General features: G+C 33.4%; 3 protein-coding genes across 5 annotated transcripts in view; 2 read left to right on the top strand and 1 right to left on the bottom strand.

Annotated features, from left to right (window-relative positions):
* Window positions 1–17,241, bottom strand: part of LOC140050935 (neutral amino acid transporter 9-like) — a 74,407-nt gene that overhangs the window by 12,753 nt on the left and 44,413 nt on the right. For 2 of the 3 annotated variants that reach the window (XM_072095938.1, XM_072095939.1), the window contains exons 1-2: window positions 9,801–9,891; window positions 9,295–9,453 (exon numbers count right to left, since the gene is read on the bottom strand). In XM_072095938.1, coding sequence (XP_071952039.1) covers window positions 9,295–9,416 — 122 coding nt within the window. In that variant the 5' untranslated portion in view covers window positions 9,417–9,453; window positions 9,801–9,891. Of the gene's footprint in view, window positions 1–9,294; window positions 9,454–9,800; window positions 9,892–17,241 lie in introns of those variants that run through there. The other variant, XM_072095940.1, reaches the window with a different exon arrangement.
* LOC140051025 (phosphoglucomutase-1-like) lies at window positions 138–7,318 on the top strand. Its single transcript, XM_072096091.1, has 9 exons — window positions 138–442; window positions 1,437–1,599; window positions 2,211–2,356; window positions 2,732–2,855; window positions 3,138–3,328; window positions 4,834–4,988; window positions 5,477–5,728; window positions 6,029–6,212; window positions 6,303–7,318. The coding sequence occupies exons 1-9, from the start codon at window positions 203–205 to the stop codon at window positions 6,525–6,527; spliced, it is 1,680 nt and encodes a 559-aa protein (XP_071952192.1). The 5' UTR covers window positions 138–202; the 3' UTR covers window positions 6,528–7,318.
* Window positions 11,549–16,445, top strand: LOC140050938 (gamma-interferon-inducible lysosomal thiol reductase-like). The gene is made up of 5 exons (XM_072095949.1): window positions 11,549–11,762; window positions 13,465–13,653; window positions 14,044–14,211; window positions 14,674–14,820; window positions 16,305–16,445. The coding sequence occupies exons 1-5, from the start codon at window positions 11,634–11,636 to the stop codon at window positions 16,443–16,445; spliced, it is 774 nt and encodes a 257-aa protein (XP_071952050.1). The 5' UTR covers window positions 11,549–11,633.

The raw sequence follows: 17,241 nt of genomic DNA, 5'->3' as shown, positions 1-17,241 counted from the left end.
TACTTTTCCAAATGAATGTATACAGGATAGTTTATGTAATCATACTTGTATTTTCTATATATAAATTTGATTATTACTCAAAAGAAATGGAATCGTCTAAAATAAATATAATTGACCATCCAGCACTTGCAGCCTGGAATTAAAGACCCTGGTCCGGTTGTGTGTATGCTAAAGTAGTATTTAGTTTGGTTGTTTTAGAATCATGGATTCAACAACCATAAAGTCATCTCCTATCGATGGTCAAAAACCAGGTACTAGTGGTCTCAGAAAAAGTGTAGTAGTTTTTCAAAAGAAGCATTACACTGAGAATTTTGTGCAAAGTATATTTTCAGCCATCGGTACTGATGTGGTAACCGGTAGTACGTTGGTAGTGGGAGGTGATGGACGGTACTTTATGACTGAAGCTGTTGAACTTATTACACGAATTGCTGCAGCCAATGGTGTGGGTAACTTTATGAAAATTGTGATTTGACAAATTAATAAGATAACATTCAATCAATTTCTTTTACAGTAACTACAAAGTGGCAATGTTTAATTGTGTACACCTAAACTTACAGTGATCGATAGCGCATACATCATTGATGTTTGATGATAAGAATAATCGGTTATGATGGCAATTGACAATGTTATTCCCGATATCGAAACCCATCGTTTCATTACCATCTTTATTAAAGTATGGTAAACGGCTCGTCGTCCTACATACTACAAATTATTTTAGATCATTTGGTGCGTTATTTGCAAGTGTTTGTTATAATCTATCCCAGTATTTATTTAATAAAATAAAAATTAAAGAGGAAATTTCACATATTCATTCATCTATTTTGTTTTGCTTTTGTATGTTTTGTTTTGGCATCCCTGACACAAGCATTTGCTTCCTCTTCTTAATTAAAGTACAGTACTAAAAGAAATATGCTGGTAAAAAAATACTTGCATCTTGAAAATATTAAGAAATATTATATGAGTTTATAAAACCTACAGGTAATTGTTATACTGTATAGTACTGGTATTGGTATATAGTACTTACTGGTATGTTCAGAGTTAAAGATAAAAAAAGAAAATGAATTTATTCCTAAAATTATTGATGTCAAAAACTTAATAGGAATTGAAAAATAAAACAAATTCTTTCATATTAATTTTTTTTTTTATATATAATAATACATCGCCTCAAGAATGTAGGGCAACATAATTAAAGATAATATTAGGGAATACAATAATTTAGTTTTAGAATTTTAGGTTGGCATATGAATAATTTACTAAGGGTAAGAGAATTAGAAATATTTTGTGTTAGAAACTGCCATGCATATTCAATATCTGAAAGTATTCTTGAAAATATGGCTACCAATTGGCAATTTTAAAACTAATTTCACCATTAAGAAAAAATCCAGAAAATTTATATAAAATAAAAGACATTTAACTATATGTATGTATTTTTTCAGGTTGGAAAGCTTTTAATTGGTCAAAATGGCATTTTGTCAACACCAGCTGTGTCGTGTATTATCAGGAAGAGATCAGCAACTGGTGGTATAATCTTAACAGCCAGTCACAACCCTGGTGGACCTAATGGAGACTTTGGTATTAAGTATAATATCTCAAATGGAGGTGAGTTGGTTGACAACTTCTTACTTGAAAATGTACTCCTAATTATCACCTGAAACGACATAGTGTCAAAAGTACATCTAAGATGATTACTATGAAGTCAATTTCATGGCTAGAATACTGGATGAACTGAAAATTAGCCTCTAGATTTGAAAAGAAGAAGTTCTGTACACATGACGGCAGTCAAAAAGAAAATGCGGACGATGGTATGTGGGAATGATCCCACTAGATCATGTGTGTCTATTATCAAATAGTGCTATCAAAGTAAATTTTTTTTTAAAAATTATGTATAAGAAACATGTTTGTTTGTGTGATCTATATATAAATCCAAAGGCAAATTACTGAAAAAATGACAATGCTGTGTGTATCAGTGGCTGGATCTCAATGGAGAAACAAAAAAAAAGCGAAAAGCTAAATCAAAATGAGAAGTAAAACAGCCAGAAAAGTTAGCAGAGCTTTCGGGCAACACTAGCTCTTCATCAGTGCAAGTGAAGGAATTTGGATAACGTCATATTATAAAGCTGGCAAATGCTGCCTGGGTGGACAGGAATAAAAGAAATATAACAAAGGGCGACAGGGTATTCAAGTTTCACTCAGTATTTTTTTCTTTGTAGGTCCAGCTCCAGAGAGTGTGACTAACAAAATATTTGAATGTACAAAAACAATAACAGAATACAAGACATGTCCAACTCTTGATGTTGATATCAGTAGCACTGGAATAAAGGAATACCAAGTTGATGGAAAGAAATTTGTTGTTGAGGTATTTTAACATTGCTGTAGACAGAAGTTGACAAAGTGGGGCTTGCTGCATCTGGTATAGTGACTTCTAGGGGCAAAGCTAATGCACATTTGATGGTAGAAATTATTACAATAGTTTTATTTCATATTCTTCACTAGGCACTCATACCACCTAACAAAGTTTGATTTTTGTAGCCGTGATTAATCCTACCAAAAAAAATCATTAGAGAAACCTACACATGACGTGGACCTAAAAAGCACCCACATATTTATTTATATAATTTTTAATCTTTATCGTTTCAAAAAATTAATTAAATAATTTTCAGTGTATCACGGGGCGGTTTGGAATTTATTTCTATGCCTGTTGTGTTTATATAATTTTCTCTCTTTTTTGTAGATTATTGACAGTGTTTCAGATTATGTTGAATATATGAAAAAAATATTTAACTTTAGTGAATTAAAAGCATACCTAAGTAATCCTACAAAGCCGTTTAAGATCGTAGCGGATGCAATGCACGGAGGTAAATTCTAGTTATTTGTATGTTTTATGAATTTGAGTAAAAATATTCTACGAGAATTAAAGTTAATGCATTAAACCAGGAACAGTTTATTTTGCTTATGAAGAGCTACTACTGCTTAAGCTTAATATAAAAATAAGTTTCTTGTTCTCTTGCTGTGCTCTATCTGGCCAATGTTTAATAAATTACACAGAAGACCCATATTAGAAAACATAATCGGATTAATAAAAACATATTATAATTATTTTATAATATAATGATATAAATGTTAATTTTGAATTGCAGTTGTTGGTCCTTACGCTACTCGCATATTTTGTGATGAGCTTGGTCTTCCAATAGACATTTGTATCAATTGTATTCCAAAAAATGATTTCGGAGGTCACCACCCCGACCCGAACTTGACATATGCTGCTGATCTTGTAACGTTAATGAAAAAAGGCATTCATGCTTTTGGAGCTGCTTTTGATGGTGATGGCGTAAGTGAAATTCACTATTAAGGGTGTCCTGAACTGGAGTGTCCTACGTTTGATTATAGTTTAACCCCTCTAATTGTCAGTAAATGTAGGTTAAGTCCAATGGAATACTAGCAAAAATGCAACAATTTTTAAGAGCTACAGAACTGAAAAACAAAACAATCTTCTATGTAAAACTACACTTACATTTGTTGTAGATATAAAACATGGATAGGCTAATAATATGTAAATTTATTAATTTTTTAATTAATGAACAGCAATTAAATTGTTTGTAATCTGTTTTACATGAAAAGAAGTATCTGTATAGGATAAAGTAGGATTGAGCTATAACAATTCACATTTAAGAGATTAATTTTGAGAGGAAATTCAGTATAAAAGTATCGAACAATACACTATTTGGAAATAAGTTTGTATTTCATTCAACACTGCTGAGCCACTAAACACTAGTGGCATAATTCAGAAGCCCCTGTTTTAGGGACGTTAAGTGCCCCTCCAACGCTGGAGGCCTTTTTTATTTTAGGGTTAGCCTTTTTTCTCTCCGGACCCTGCAGCCCATAAGGTCCAGGGCGCGAATTTTTTTTTCATACATAAGTTAGGGACCCCTCATGAAACGTCACAAAATAAACATGAATAATTCATCAGTTAAATGTTCTTGTTCCGTGTGCACCCAAGCGTATAACAACAAGAAGTGATTACACAACTGCGATACGATTCTAGACCTATCTCCGCTGTGGTTGCGGCGTGCGATTTCATAAAAGAATAGCGGCGTTTTGTGTGGATTGTCGAAATAATCAGCCTTTAGTTTATGGTGTTTTAATAGAATTTATTACTAAAGAATTACATGTTAAAATTATAGTTTCTATTAATACTATATTAGGCCTAATTATTAGTCTCTAAAGTCATGTCTATTCTAGTAGTAGCTGTGTTGGCGTGTGTGATGTGTGTGTGTTAGGTATGACACAGTCCGAGTAATAAGTCAGCAAAATTAAACAATAAACATTACACAAAAATACATTTTTTATTCTTGTGGGTCTAATCTTTCCATCTCATGTGTTCATATACGCGCATTTTTAAAGTTCATTTGAGTAAATGCACAAATTATACACATTCTTTATTCTCGTGGGTCTAAGCTTTCTTTGGGCTATGTCCAATTACTACTACTAAGAATGTGTCTTGCCTAGCTGTTGATTAGCCTCGACACATTTTGCATAGTGGTGTGTGTGAAGAAAAGTGTGCGAAGGCAATCACGTGAATTGACCTAGAATCCTAGGCCTAGAAAGAATCGTATCGCAGTTGTAATCACTTGTTGCTATACGCTTGGATGTACACGGAACAATAAATTTAACTGATGAATTATTCATATTTATTTTGTGACGTTTCATGAGGGGTCCCCAACTTATGTACGAAAAAAAAAATCGCGTCCAGAGCCCCTGAGTTTAGCCATTGAGCACTCATAGCCATTATGCCACTAAACTTTCTTTCTTTTTGTAATACTACCCACTTTGTAGGACAGAAACATGATACTTGGACAGAATGGCTTCTTTGTTAATCCCAGCGATTCCATTGCAGTAATAGCAGCAAATGCTAGTTGCATTCCATACTTTAAAAATACTGGTGTGAAAGGCTTAGCAAGAAGTATGCCTACATCAGGTGCACTAGACAGGTAAAGACATATACTAAACACCTTTCACAATTAGGAATCATTTGAAAGTGCTATATTGACTTCAGGGATGCCCCTTGCACTTGCAAAATAAAATTATGAGATTTTAGTAGGCTTATCATGTGCCAAGAATGATTTTGTTTAGTAGGTCTGTATTCATTATGGAGAGAATCATGGTGAGTATTTTATGTATTCTCGTGGTCAAATCCTGTTATGCAATAAGTAAATAAATAACAAATTCTAAAAATACATTTTCAGGTGGTCTACTTAAAAATGACTACAAAATGGAGAAGGAAATTAGAATATTAGTTAAGATGAATATAAATAAATATTCATGTCCAGTTAATATCATATGGTTTGTTAGCATTAATTAAAGTTATTCAGTTGAAATTGTAAGAATAAAAATGTGTATAAATTTATTCACATTTGAAAACCAAGATCAACCAATTCTGGCTTATGACTTGAATGTGATGTATGCTTATTTTGTGCAGGGTTGCTATAAAGGATGGCTTACAGATGTTTGAAGTGCCAACAGGTTGGAAGTTCTTTGGAAACCTGATGGATGCTAACCAGTTGTCACTGTGTGGTGAAGAAAGCTTTGGTACAGGCAGTGACCACATACGTGAGAAGGATGGACTGTGGGCTGTGCTGGCATGGTTGTCGATCCTAGCATCTAGAAAACTAACTATTGAAGAAATTATGAAGGAACATTGGTCAAAATATGGAAGAAATTTCTTTACTAGGTAACTCTTATGAGCATAATTTAACAACATCCAATAAAGCCTTTTCACACTACATAGTTGTAATAATATTGGTGTTATTTGGTAAATCGTTATGAACAATGTTTTCTAAAATAAGTCACTAGTGATAATACAGTGAGTGAAACTTGACTACAGACACACTGTCAAATTTATTTTTAAAGTGAAACTAATGTTTAACCTTAATATTATACAAGTGCATTAACAAGATTACAATTAAACAACACATTTAATAGCTGAATTTGTTAGCTTTTCATATATTGTTTTATTAATTTGTTTTATTAGGTATGACTATGAAAATGTTGACACAGAAGCAGCCCAGACTATGATGACCAACTTAAGACAACTGGTGGAAGAGCCTAAGTTTGTTGGAAGAAGCTACACAGAGGGCAGCAAATCATACATTGTTAAACTTGGAGATGATTTTGAGTATCAAGACCCAATAGACAAAAGTATTGCTATGAAACAGGTATGAAAGTATGCCTGATGCACACCTCTAAAAATCCACCTCTCAACACATATACTACCAATAATCAATGAATAATTTTTTTTAAACTAGGGTTTAAGAATAATATTTGAAGATGGCTCTCGTATAATCTTCCGTTTAAGCGGCACTGGAAGCAGCGGTGCAACTATTCGTCTATATGTTGATAGTTTCGAGGAAAATGTGCAGTTTCATGGTGTGATGGCATCAGAAATGTTAAAACCATTGGTAGCTATTGCTCTCAGAATTTCACAACTGGAACAGTTAACAGGACGTCAATCTCCAACAGTGATTACATAATGATACATATTTCATAGTATCAAGAGCACTACAATTTAGTAATTAACAACTTAACTTAAACTAACCTGGTTTAATAATACCAGAATTCTATGTTCAAATTCTGCCTTTACCACAGTATTATGAGGAAAGAACTGTTTAGTGCTTATAGTTATTCACCATTCACGCTTTTAAAAAACTCCTAAAATTAAAAAAATATAAAATAATTATTGACTTAAGTTAAATATGATGATGAAATGTTATTGGTCAATATGGCCACTACTCAGCAGTATTCACCAATCAAATATTTCACTTAAGTCAATATATTTAAAAATGACAATCAAGTGGTATTCCCTTTTTCTAAATTGTGTTTCCTTTTTTAGCATAAGTGTGAATGGTGAATACCGCCATTGTACCTAAAGATATGTGATGTGTGCTGTCATCTATGAAAACTGTTTGATAGATTCATTCTAAATTGGTAGTTTGGGTATACACTCCTCAAATAAATAAAATCTATAATAGTGTGCTTAAGGATTGTTACTATATGAATGTAAATGTAGTAGTTCCTATTTAATATATTTGGCTCTGGAAAAAAAAAAAAATTATGGCTTTACTTTGACGCACACTATTTCATATATTTTTGTAGAAGTTTCCCTGTTTAGGCTAAGTAGTATTTCTTTATAAATTTTATATAGATAGATAAAATTAATAATTTAGGATAGTGAAGTACTATTACATTGAATGTATTTTAAATTTTCCCTTATTTAAATCTTTTGAGCGAAGACATAATATTTAAAAACTTATTTCCTTTGTATTTCGAGAGTTTAATTTTATAGTATGTTGATTATTTATTGTAATTAATTTTAAAATTCATAAATTTATAATAGTCTAAAAATGGTTGTAATGTGTGAAAAATAAAGATTTTATTCCAAAATATTGTTTTCACTGCATTTTTTTGCATGTAGAATCAAGTACATTATGGCAAATTTGCAAAAATAACACTCTTTGATGGTTTGCCCTACTAAGACACTTGCAAGTAATCTGTGATGGCACTTCAACCTACAAAATCTAGTGTCATTCAATATAATTATGTCAACTTCAGCTCCATGTATCAGGAATAGCAATGGTCCTAACATTGATCAAGGGCTTCTCTCGTGCAGTGTCCACCTTGACCAGAGGAAAGGCATGAGTCAATACGTCTGAGGCAGATACTAGATGCAGGGGCTGCCATAAGAGTCAGCAGTGCAGCTGATTTCAAATGCCTAACAGGACCCCAGCTCCATATACAGCACCCGATTAATTGAAAGATACAGTAAAACATATATTAACTTGTAAAAAAACTTAACTTAATATATAAATATTTTATTGCACCATAAATAATATACAGAAAAAGTTCTTTTTTTTACAATAAGTTTAAAAGAGTAAAGCTATTGGCAGTGTTTTCTAAAATATTTTTAATGTACACTTATTGGCAAGTATGCAGGTGTACCTTACATAACATTGCTGTCAAACGTGGCAAACCCTCCATGAGAATCTAAAAGAGATATCTGGAGATTCTAAACACTGACGTAAAGAGCAAAAGAAACGATTCCATGATCTCAATATTTTGGATAGTGAAGAATTTCTAAATCCCATCATACTTCAGTTGGCAACATATATCCACTGCAGATCAATAGAGCATAGACAGTTTAATTGGACACCATATGGTGGAAGAGCTTTTGCTATGGCAGCTCCAACCCTGTAGATTTATTCAATTTCAATCAGGCTTTAATTTAAATTAGTGCCATCATCTATTTTAATTTATGTACAGCACATCGAGAGCTTGCTTATATGCACTATATAAAATTTAAGAATTAAAAATTACTATTAATAAGGTGTAATCTTATGAAATGACTCCAAATAAAGAAATACTGACTGATATTGTTAGGTTGGATTCTAGTTGGACACTAAAATGTTAGGCTGTTTCATCAGGGAGTTGTAAAATATATTTTACAACTTCCTGGTTTCATCAATCAATCAATCAATCAATTCGTATTTATAATGCGCCAAATTTTTTCCAAAAAGATAAGTTCTAAGGCGCAACGCCAGAACCGCTAGCACTTGTAAATTTGTTGGAATAAATATGATTTCAGATGCCTTTTAAACAGTTCTGTAGATTTTGATTTCCTGATGTTAATCGGTAAAGTGTTCCATATAGATGGAGCGCAGACGATCACCGTACGTTATTAGGTGTGATCTAGGCACGTTTAATCTTAGGTTATCATTGGATGATCATAGATGCATTCAATATTGCCTCTTATTTTAATGATGTCGATCTGGTTCTCCATCTAATTTCTGTTTTAATCCCAAAAGAGTAGCTCTATGTTTAGGCAATGTTTCAAAATATTTCTGTTGTTCGTTGGAGTACTTATCTTTTGCTTTTATTACATCTCTAAACATATTGTCCTTCCAATTGTTGTTAAATTTATTTAGAAAGTCAATTTTTTGTTCATCTGATGGAAGTGAATCTGGTGGTAATACTTGTTGAAGACCGTTAGCTTTGATGTCTTTTAAAATGATGGCACCACGAAATGCAAACCAACCACCATACTGAGGATGAAGACTTGCACCAAACACTTTCTGAGGAAAATTTAACTGATTTTTAAATCACATGCCATTTAGTATTAGTTTACCGCATGTTAAAAGTTCTATTAAATGGTCCTATTAAATGGGTTCTATTGCATGTTCAGCCTGTTGTAAACAATTTGAGGATTTTGTGAAATTTAATACTATAAAACAAAAATGTATTTACCTTCTTTTGTGGCCATGGGTCATTGTTGACATCTGACCTTTGATAATAGTAAGCTGCTCCTGACACATGGCCAGCAGTCTGGACAAGTAATTTGGGTCGTCGTGAACCTGGGTGCAGCTCATAGTCCTGTATCAAATCTATGGACACTCCATGCAAATTCTGTTGGTTAAGAAAATGTACGATTTTATGACCTACTGGCCAAACTTGCTATTGTAAAGCTTAGTCTACAATAATAGCAAATTTTACCAACGGTTTGTTTGGAGAAGTTCTTTAAAATGATCATTTGTCCAGCAACATAATCACATGACTACAATAAGACTGTAATTTGATTGGCTGAGTTTCACAAATTTCAGCAAATTTGTCAAGAAGGTGCATAGCCTACTGTAACTAGTTTTCTGCAGTTTGCCCAGACATTTTTCAATTTATTCTTGGCCAAAAATTCAATACCTTAAATGCAATTCATTGTTCAGTAATGTTATTTGAACTGTCTAGTAAAAATGATTTACCTGTTTAACCTTTTGAAAACAGAAGCCAACACATTCATCAATGGGATCCCTGACAAGAATGTGTCCATTTTTAGCTGTACTGATCCATGGCTTAAAAGCACTCTCATAAAAACTAGGTATACTTATTACACTAAAGGCAACAGTGTCTTCATGATAGGGAAGATGAAAGATTTCACCAACTACATCATTGTACCAACCAATCTTTAGTATAAAAAAGAGGTTTTTTTTGTCAGTATACAAAAACTGAATGTTTGGTACAGAAAAAGACAGATATCCAAGCGTGGTGTAGTGGTATAGTATTAAGGGGACATTATCAGGCGAAACAAGGGGGAAATTATATATATCCCTAGGAGACAATATTTTTTTATTACAAAAACAACAAGAGAAAATAATTATAAATAAATATTGTTAATATTACTACAAAAATGAATATCATAATAATTATGATATTTTTATAACTTGACAGTTTTCATTGGTCAAACATTGGCTGCTAAATATCTTGAATCCAGATCAATTATTGGAGGTTTTCTCATATTGTTTTTCTTCTACAAAAAGCCATATAAAGGGGGCACATTGGTTTTTTGATTAAAAAACCTAAATATGGGTATCTGAATATGGGTACCCCTATAATAAGGGGACAATTTTTTGGGCCTCTTAATATGTGGTGTTCTTGGCATGATGTACACTAGTCTTAATATAAGTTTTAAGCCAACTCCTGGAAAAATCCATCACTCTCCATGAACGTGCACGTACGTACCAGACCTCCCAAATCCCCCGATAATGGCGAAAGTCTCCCGATATTTTGTTTCTAGGTGTAATAAGCCGAAGGCTAGAGGGCATACTCCAGACTGAAAAGTGATTCCAGGAGGGGGAACCAACAACTTGATGGCAGCCGTAAATGTGTTCAAAAACATTATTTAATATAAAAAATAATAATCTAATATAATACATTAAGACGACATATTACAACACATTATTCTTGCACAGTGAAGTTTTTATAAAATTAAATGGAATAATTTCTTGGTAATTTCTAGCAATTTTTGTATACGAGGATCATATAGAATGCGTTCGCGTTCATACGCTCAACGTGCGTGCTTATATCAATGGGAGATGTGAAGAATGCTTTTCATGCAGATAAGGCTCAACAAGGCTTATTATAATGCTAGTGCACACTGCGTAGGGCATATCGGATTGGTCGATTGCAGTTTTCATCTCGTTGGTTCCCTCTCCATGAAGAATCACTTTTTGAGTTTGCTATCTAGTTCGGCTATATAAAATCTTTGCTTTTACTACAGTACTTATTAATGGCGCTCTCTATGGTTTGATGTATTTTTTTAAATGGTATAGATAGCACCCTCTATAGTTTGGATGTGTTAATACGCCATACACAACCCAACCATCGTCGTCGACGTGATTGGATGGTGGCCCATCCACATGCTCGCAATCGCATGCCGCATGCTAGCTGGGCCTACAATTAATTAGGTTACTACTGCTTTTATCACAAAATTAAGCGCTTGTTCTTATATTTAGATAATTATAAGTATCCAATACCTTAAAAATGTATATTTCAAACCCTAATGGTTCTAAAATAGTTGATATCTTTGTACGAAAATCATGAATTTCGTCATTACAAGAAGATTCCATTACAAAAAGTTGTGCCCACCATGCAACTTGCTGTGTACTCAAGCGTGATAAAAGAGGTTGGTCTTTAAATAGTCACGTGAAACAACACCGGTCACGAGAGAAACATCACCTGATTGTCGCTCTTCGTTTGAAACAAATAAAACGCACGGGTTTTGCTTGGTCTAGAATTTGTGAAAAATCTTTTGCAAAATGGAAGGAAGTTCAGTATTATATTTGTTTATTTTGTTAAATATAAACCTAATATTATGCCTAGCTAATCGTTGTTCATTACATCCAAGTTTGTGGTGTTCTTCAAGAGATACGGCAAGAGCTTGTAAGGTAGGTAGGCTTAGATAGTTAATAGTACAGTAGCTATTTTATTTAATATCTTATAGATAGTACTCTACTATTATTAACTGTACTTACCACCTGGCACTAATACCACAGTATAAACTGCCCATTTCTCCATCATTTATGGTATGACCATTCTTGATGCATATGTAAATGATGAGAAGTAGTAGGCCTGGCTAATAGGCCTACTACTATATATCTGTTAGTTATATGTTAGAAGTGTATACTATTATAGTCTATAGGCTAGACTAGATAGATGGTGAATATGTAATTTAAATTATTATAATAATTTAATATAATATTGTAAGTAGTAGGCCGGCCCATACATACGCCAGAGAGTACTGTGTTATTAATTCGTACCATGATTCATGAATTGACTATATTTTCTTTCAATGTTCTCTTCTATCAGCCCAGTCTTGCACGTATACAATACCTTCCTAACCAAAGTCATTTGGATTCAAACATGATACCAGAGGCATAATGTACTAGGGTGTCACGAAACCTAAGACCACGAAAGCTAAGACCCCCTAAGACCTAAGATCACGAAAGCTAAGACCCAAGACCTAAGATTACAAATTCTAAGATATACTACAGCTTAAAAACAATACTTGTTTATCCATACATAATTTTAAACACAGTAGGTTTCATTTATTACCATAAATATAATTTAATACTACCGCAAAACATAGATTAAACTCACATTATTTTCGCCCGTTGAGTAAATGTATATTTTTTCTTTACAACAAACAAACTTGACGGGTTGTTTGTTGGTATATATTTACTCCATTGTGTTGGTTCAGAGGATGTTTTTCTTACGCACCTGCCTTTCTTGTATTTTGAATTGACTCCAAATTTGTTGACTAACTTTATCCTAAATACCACACTTTAAAATTAGGACTTATAAGTACTTTCAGAAGGAGAAACACATAAAAACAAATAAATAAATTCTTTAAATTGATGATTTAACAGACGTGTTTCTTTGTATACTGTAACTCCTCGAGCTCCCCATGCTCAAAGTTTTGTTTCTATGGAGCGCCAAAGGAGCAACAATAATAAGAAAAAGAAACAAAAAATCTTATCATGATTTTTAAATTAAAATTTATTAGCCAGTATTTATTTCTTCGTATTTGCATGATTATACTATTATCATTACAATTTTAATTTTACATTGTTCCATCCACACTGTAGAAGGACTCCACAGAGTTTTCAGCCCTCTATATAATTATTGCTCTTTTGACGTTCCATAGAAACAAAAACATTGAACATGGGGTAGGCCTACTGTACTGTAGGCTAGTGATCATTTTGTGTGCGAGAAAAACGTCTGTAAAATCATCAATTTAAAAATGTATTTGTTACTTTTTATGTGATTCTTTTTCATGAAAGTGCCAATTCTAAGGTGTGGTATTCAGAATAAATGTTGGGAGTTAAAATACAAGGCAGGTGCGAAAGATAAATATTTGTAATCTTAGGTCTTGGGTCTTAGCTTTCGTGATCTTAGGTCTTAGGGGGTCTTAGCTTTCGTGGTCTTAGGTTTCGTGACACCCTAATGTACTAGTGAGGAACAAACGAGAGTCCCCAGAAATTTCAATCATTTTTTTACCCATTGTGCTTATTCGATGAACTGCTTATTTTGGTATTTCAAAGAAAATCAGAATGAGAATACAAGACATGTTTTAATTTATCTTGTTAGGTTGAGTATCAGTGTGAACCGTGGCTAGAGGCACAGCTTGATTCACCACCAGTCAATGTAGAATTGTACTTGGAATCACTCTGCCCAGATTGTAAAAGATTTATAGCAGAACAACTTGAACCAACTTGGGGAAAGTTAGCTTCAACAGGAATTTTAAATTTAACCCTTATTCCATATGGCAATGCACATGTGAGTATAATAAAAATTTACCAGGGGAGGCAGCCTTTTTGGTCAACTCTGCATTTTCAATGACATCTAGGCCTAGCTTAGAACTAAGGCTTTCGATTCATTTTTACCTTTAAATTTGAAAAACATAAGGTTGGCATGCCAAGGTGACAATAAATATTAAGTTGAAACCGGTTTTGTCAATTTAACTGAAATCCATGTAGAGTGCACCTTCTAAAACTGCTCTGCTCTGATTACCAAAGTTTTGCGTGGTATAGTTTTTGGAATTCTATTCTCAACTAAGGCTAATTTGGTATCTTTTGCCATATTTTTGTACAATTACTGCTGATCATCTGCTACACCTTCATTGGGTCCTATTAATCTTTAACTCTAACTTTCCATTTTGCTTACTAGGAAAAGCAAGTTGGCAATCAGTGGGAGTTTACATGTCAACATGGTGAGCGGGAGTGTGCTGGTAATGTGATGGAGACATGTATACTATCATTGATTCCATTCAAACAAGCAGTTCCTGTAATTTTCTGCATGGAAGCAGCAGATGACCCAGCTAATGCAGCCAAACAGGTAAGACCTGATTGAAATAAGAAAGATAGTATTGGGACAGAAGCCATGAATTTGAGCTTTGAATTACTGTATCATGGTCAATAGTAGTCGACTTAAGGCAGGTCTCTCTTGCTATTTGTCTGCACAATCATCTCAGTTTTTGGCTCACTTGTTCCTATATTCTCAACTCCTTAAATTAATGAATTGACAAAAACATTTTTGTTGTACAATTTCAGACTTATATTTCTGAAATTAAGAATAGATTTTAAGTAACTGCATAATGTGTAATCTGTTTTATTCTGAATATTCTTTAAAAAACTATAGGGTCACAAATTATGAAATTGTATCGCCATTTTTTCTTGACTATACTAATAATTATGCATGAGATCATCTTTCTTTCCTTATGCAAGATGGTCCAACCTTTTCTGTGTTTGGCAATGCTGCATTTTGTATACTCAATTCCTGCTTTTTTTTAATATAAAGTGCCTTACAAAATATGGGTTAGAATTTGATGCGGTGTCCAAATGTGCCAATAGTAGTCAAGGCAACCAGCTGGAACATCAGATGGCTCTAAAGACAGATGCTCTTCAGCCTGCTCATACATACGTACCTTGGGTTACAATTGGAGGGGTAAGTTTATATTAAAAAGTGCAAACTTGGGTCAATGCCTTAGCATTTAAGACAAAGGTTTCATAATCTATAACCGCTTCACTACCGTGGTTCATGGCCAACTCTATGCTTCTGGTGGTTAAATCTCTTTAAAAAAAACACCAATGAGTAGCAATAACAGCAGTGTACTATTCCCTCACTGCACTATTGGCACCTGTATTCCATTACTTAGGGAGAAGCATTTTTACTCGGGGTACCCGAGTCTAGTACTTACTCATTTTCTCCTTCTCTTCCTCCATCTGGACACTATTGAGTAAAAAGTGCGATTTTTAAAGTACTACTCCTCCCTTATTCGTTATAGTATTGAGCTGGGATTTGGCATGAACATACTACAGGGACATGTCCTCAAAGCTATAGAGCCGGATTTTTAATTTTTTGTTAATTAATTTGTTTAATTAAGAAGCCACAATGTGTGACACACACCACAGCGTTATGTAGTTATATGGTTATATGCGGATTCTTGGCGTAGTGGTTATCACGTTTGCTTAACACGCAGAAGGTACCTGGTTCGAGCCCGGACGAAACCTTTTTTTTTTTAATTTATGGTGAAAAGTACTGTATACGCAATATGATAATTATACAGAGTATATCTTATTTTTATTATTTTTTAAAATACTTATTTTGTGTAATCGGTAATTATCACTTTTACACATGTTTATTTTGCTTTGTGCTTATTACCATTTATTTGTAATTTAAATGGATTAAAAAACTTTCTGTAACCCACATTTTTAATGTAAGAGGTTTCGTAGTGTAGTGGTTGTCAAGTCTGCTTAACACGCAGAAGGTCCCGGTTCGAGCCCCGGCGAAACCTATTTTCTTTACTTTCTAACTGTATACGTCTGTATACAGCTTCTTTCGCTGTACCCCGAGTATTGCACATTCGTGCTTGTTATAGGTTACATCCACCAAGTGATCTCCTCTTTACAAAATATCGTAGATTTTTCCTAATATCTAAAAATTGCAAGTATTGTATTTATTGATTGAATAATATTGACCGAATATTTTGCATTATTAGGATACATTTTCTTAAAGATTTATTGTCCCCCTGAAAAAATAATTCTTAACAAAATTTGGTTGAATATTCCATTTTAATGTAACATAGTAGTTATCCACTTTTGACCAAAAATTGGATCCAAAAAATTTGTATTTACCGGAAAAAACTGTAATTTAAAGCAACAAATGATCAAATTGGCTGCCAGCCAATGGGGTTTTGATTGAATTTACCATTTATTTTGTCATTTTATAAGTGAAAACATTATTTTTTTTTGTTTTTTTTTTTCTACTGAAGTGATAAACTTTATTAAAACTACAAAATAAGATATTACAAGTCTGATTTAATTAATCTTCATTTTTAATGTTTTTGGGGGACAATACATCTTTAACGAAACATATGAAAGCATTTTTACCTAAGTTGTCTGGATGTTAATTTATTCATTATCTTCTAGGTTCACACTGAAGCAATAGAGCAAGAGGCTGAGAAAGATCTTTTTCATCTGATCTGCAATAGCTATACTGGACAAAGACCTGATGTTTGTAATACAAATGTACCAACATACCGCCGACATGCCTTCAACAATGAAGTGTAGATTACTATCTACACTCATACAAGACGATTGCCGACGTTTTATATTTACTCAAATAATTCAGAATCCCGCACAAATTCTGACACATTTATTCAGAACACCTTATTAATAATAATCATTTATATGGAGCCATTCATTCATAGGTCAGTGTGGTACATCCATCATAAAATATTGACAAGTAAAGGCAAAAATGTTAGTAATCATTTAAAAATGTTAGTGATTTTGTGGATATAAATAGGAGGACTGTATGGCACTACAATTTGTTCTCAATATGCACAACATAGCAAGGTGCACATACTAATTCAGGTTAATCCAGGCATGCCATACTTAGAACATGACAGAGTGTCGCGGTGTGTTTGATGTAATACCATAGAAAATCAATTTTAGTAGAATGTCGAATAGGGAGTTTCACAACCTTACGAATAAGATAACGAAAACGGATACGTCACGCACACGTATTCGTTTTTCGTAAGCCAGTAAAAATCTGTTTCGCATGGGAACGAAATATTAAGGGCGCCGTCCAAAATATGACTGCGGTAAATTTGAGCGAAGCGCAGGTACGTGTTGCTTGGCTGCCTAGGCCTAGCGTAACATCAAAGCGAGTGAGGACTTTAAAAACTGCTTTCAATAAAAGTATAATTATAATCATGAATCATTCCTGATTCAAATGCAAAATGGATCAAAAACTATACTCGTTTTGTAGTTACCAATACGACTGGTGATATTCGTCAACACGAATACGCTTTACGAATATGAAATAAGGGTTAACTCAAAAGTTTCACAAATGTATAATGTATCC

Source organism: Antedon mediterranea, chromosome 6, assembly GCF_964355755.1.
Source record: "Antedon mediterranea chromosome 6, ecAntMedi1.1, whole genome shotgun sequence".
Lineage (NCBI taxonomy): Eukaryota > Metazoa > Echinodermata > Crinoidea > Comatulida > Antedonidae > Antedon > Antedon mediterranea.
The sequence above is the reverse complement of the archived record's forward strand: the minus strand, read 5'-3'. Positions and strand labels throughout refer to the sequence as shown.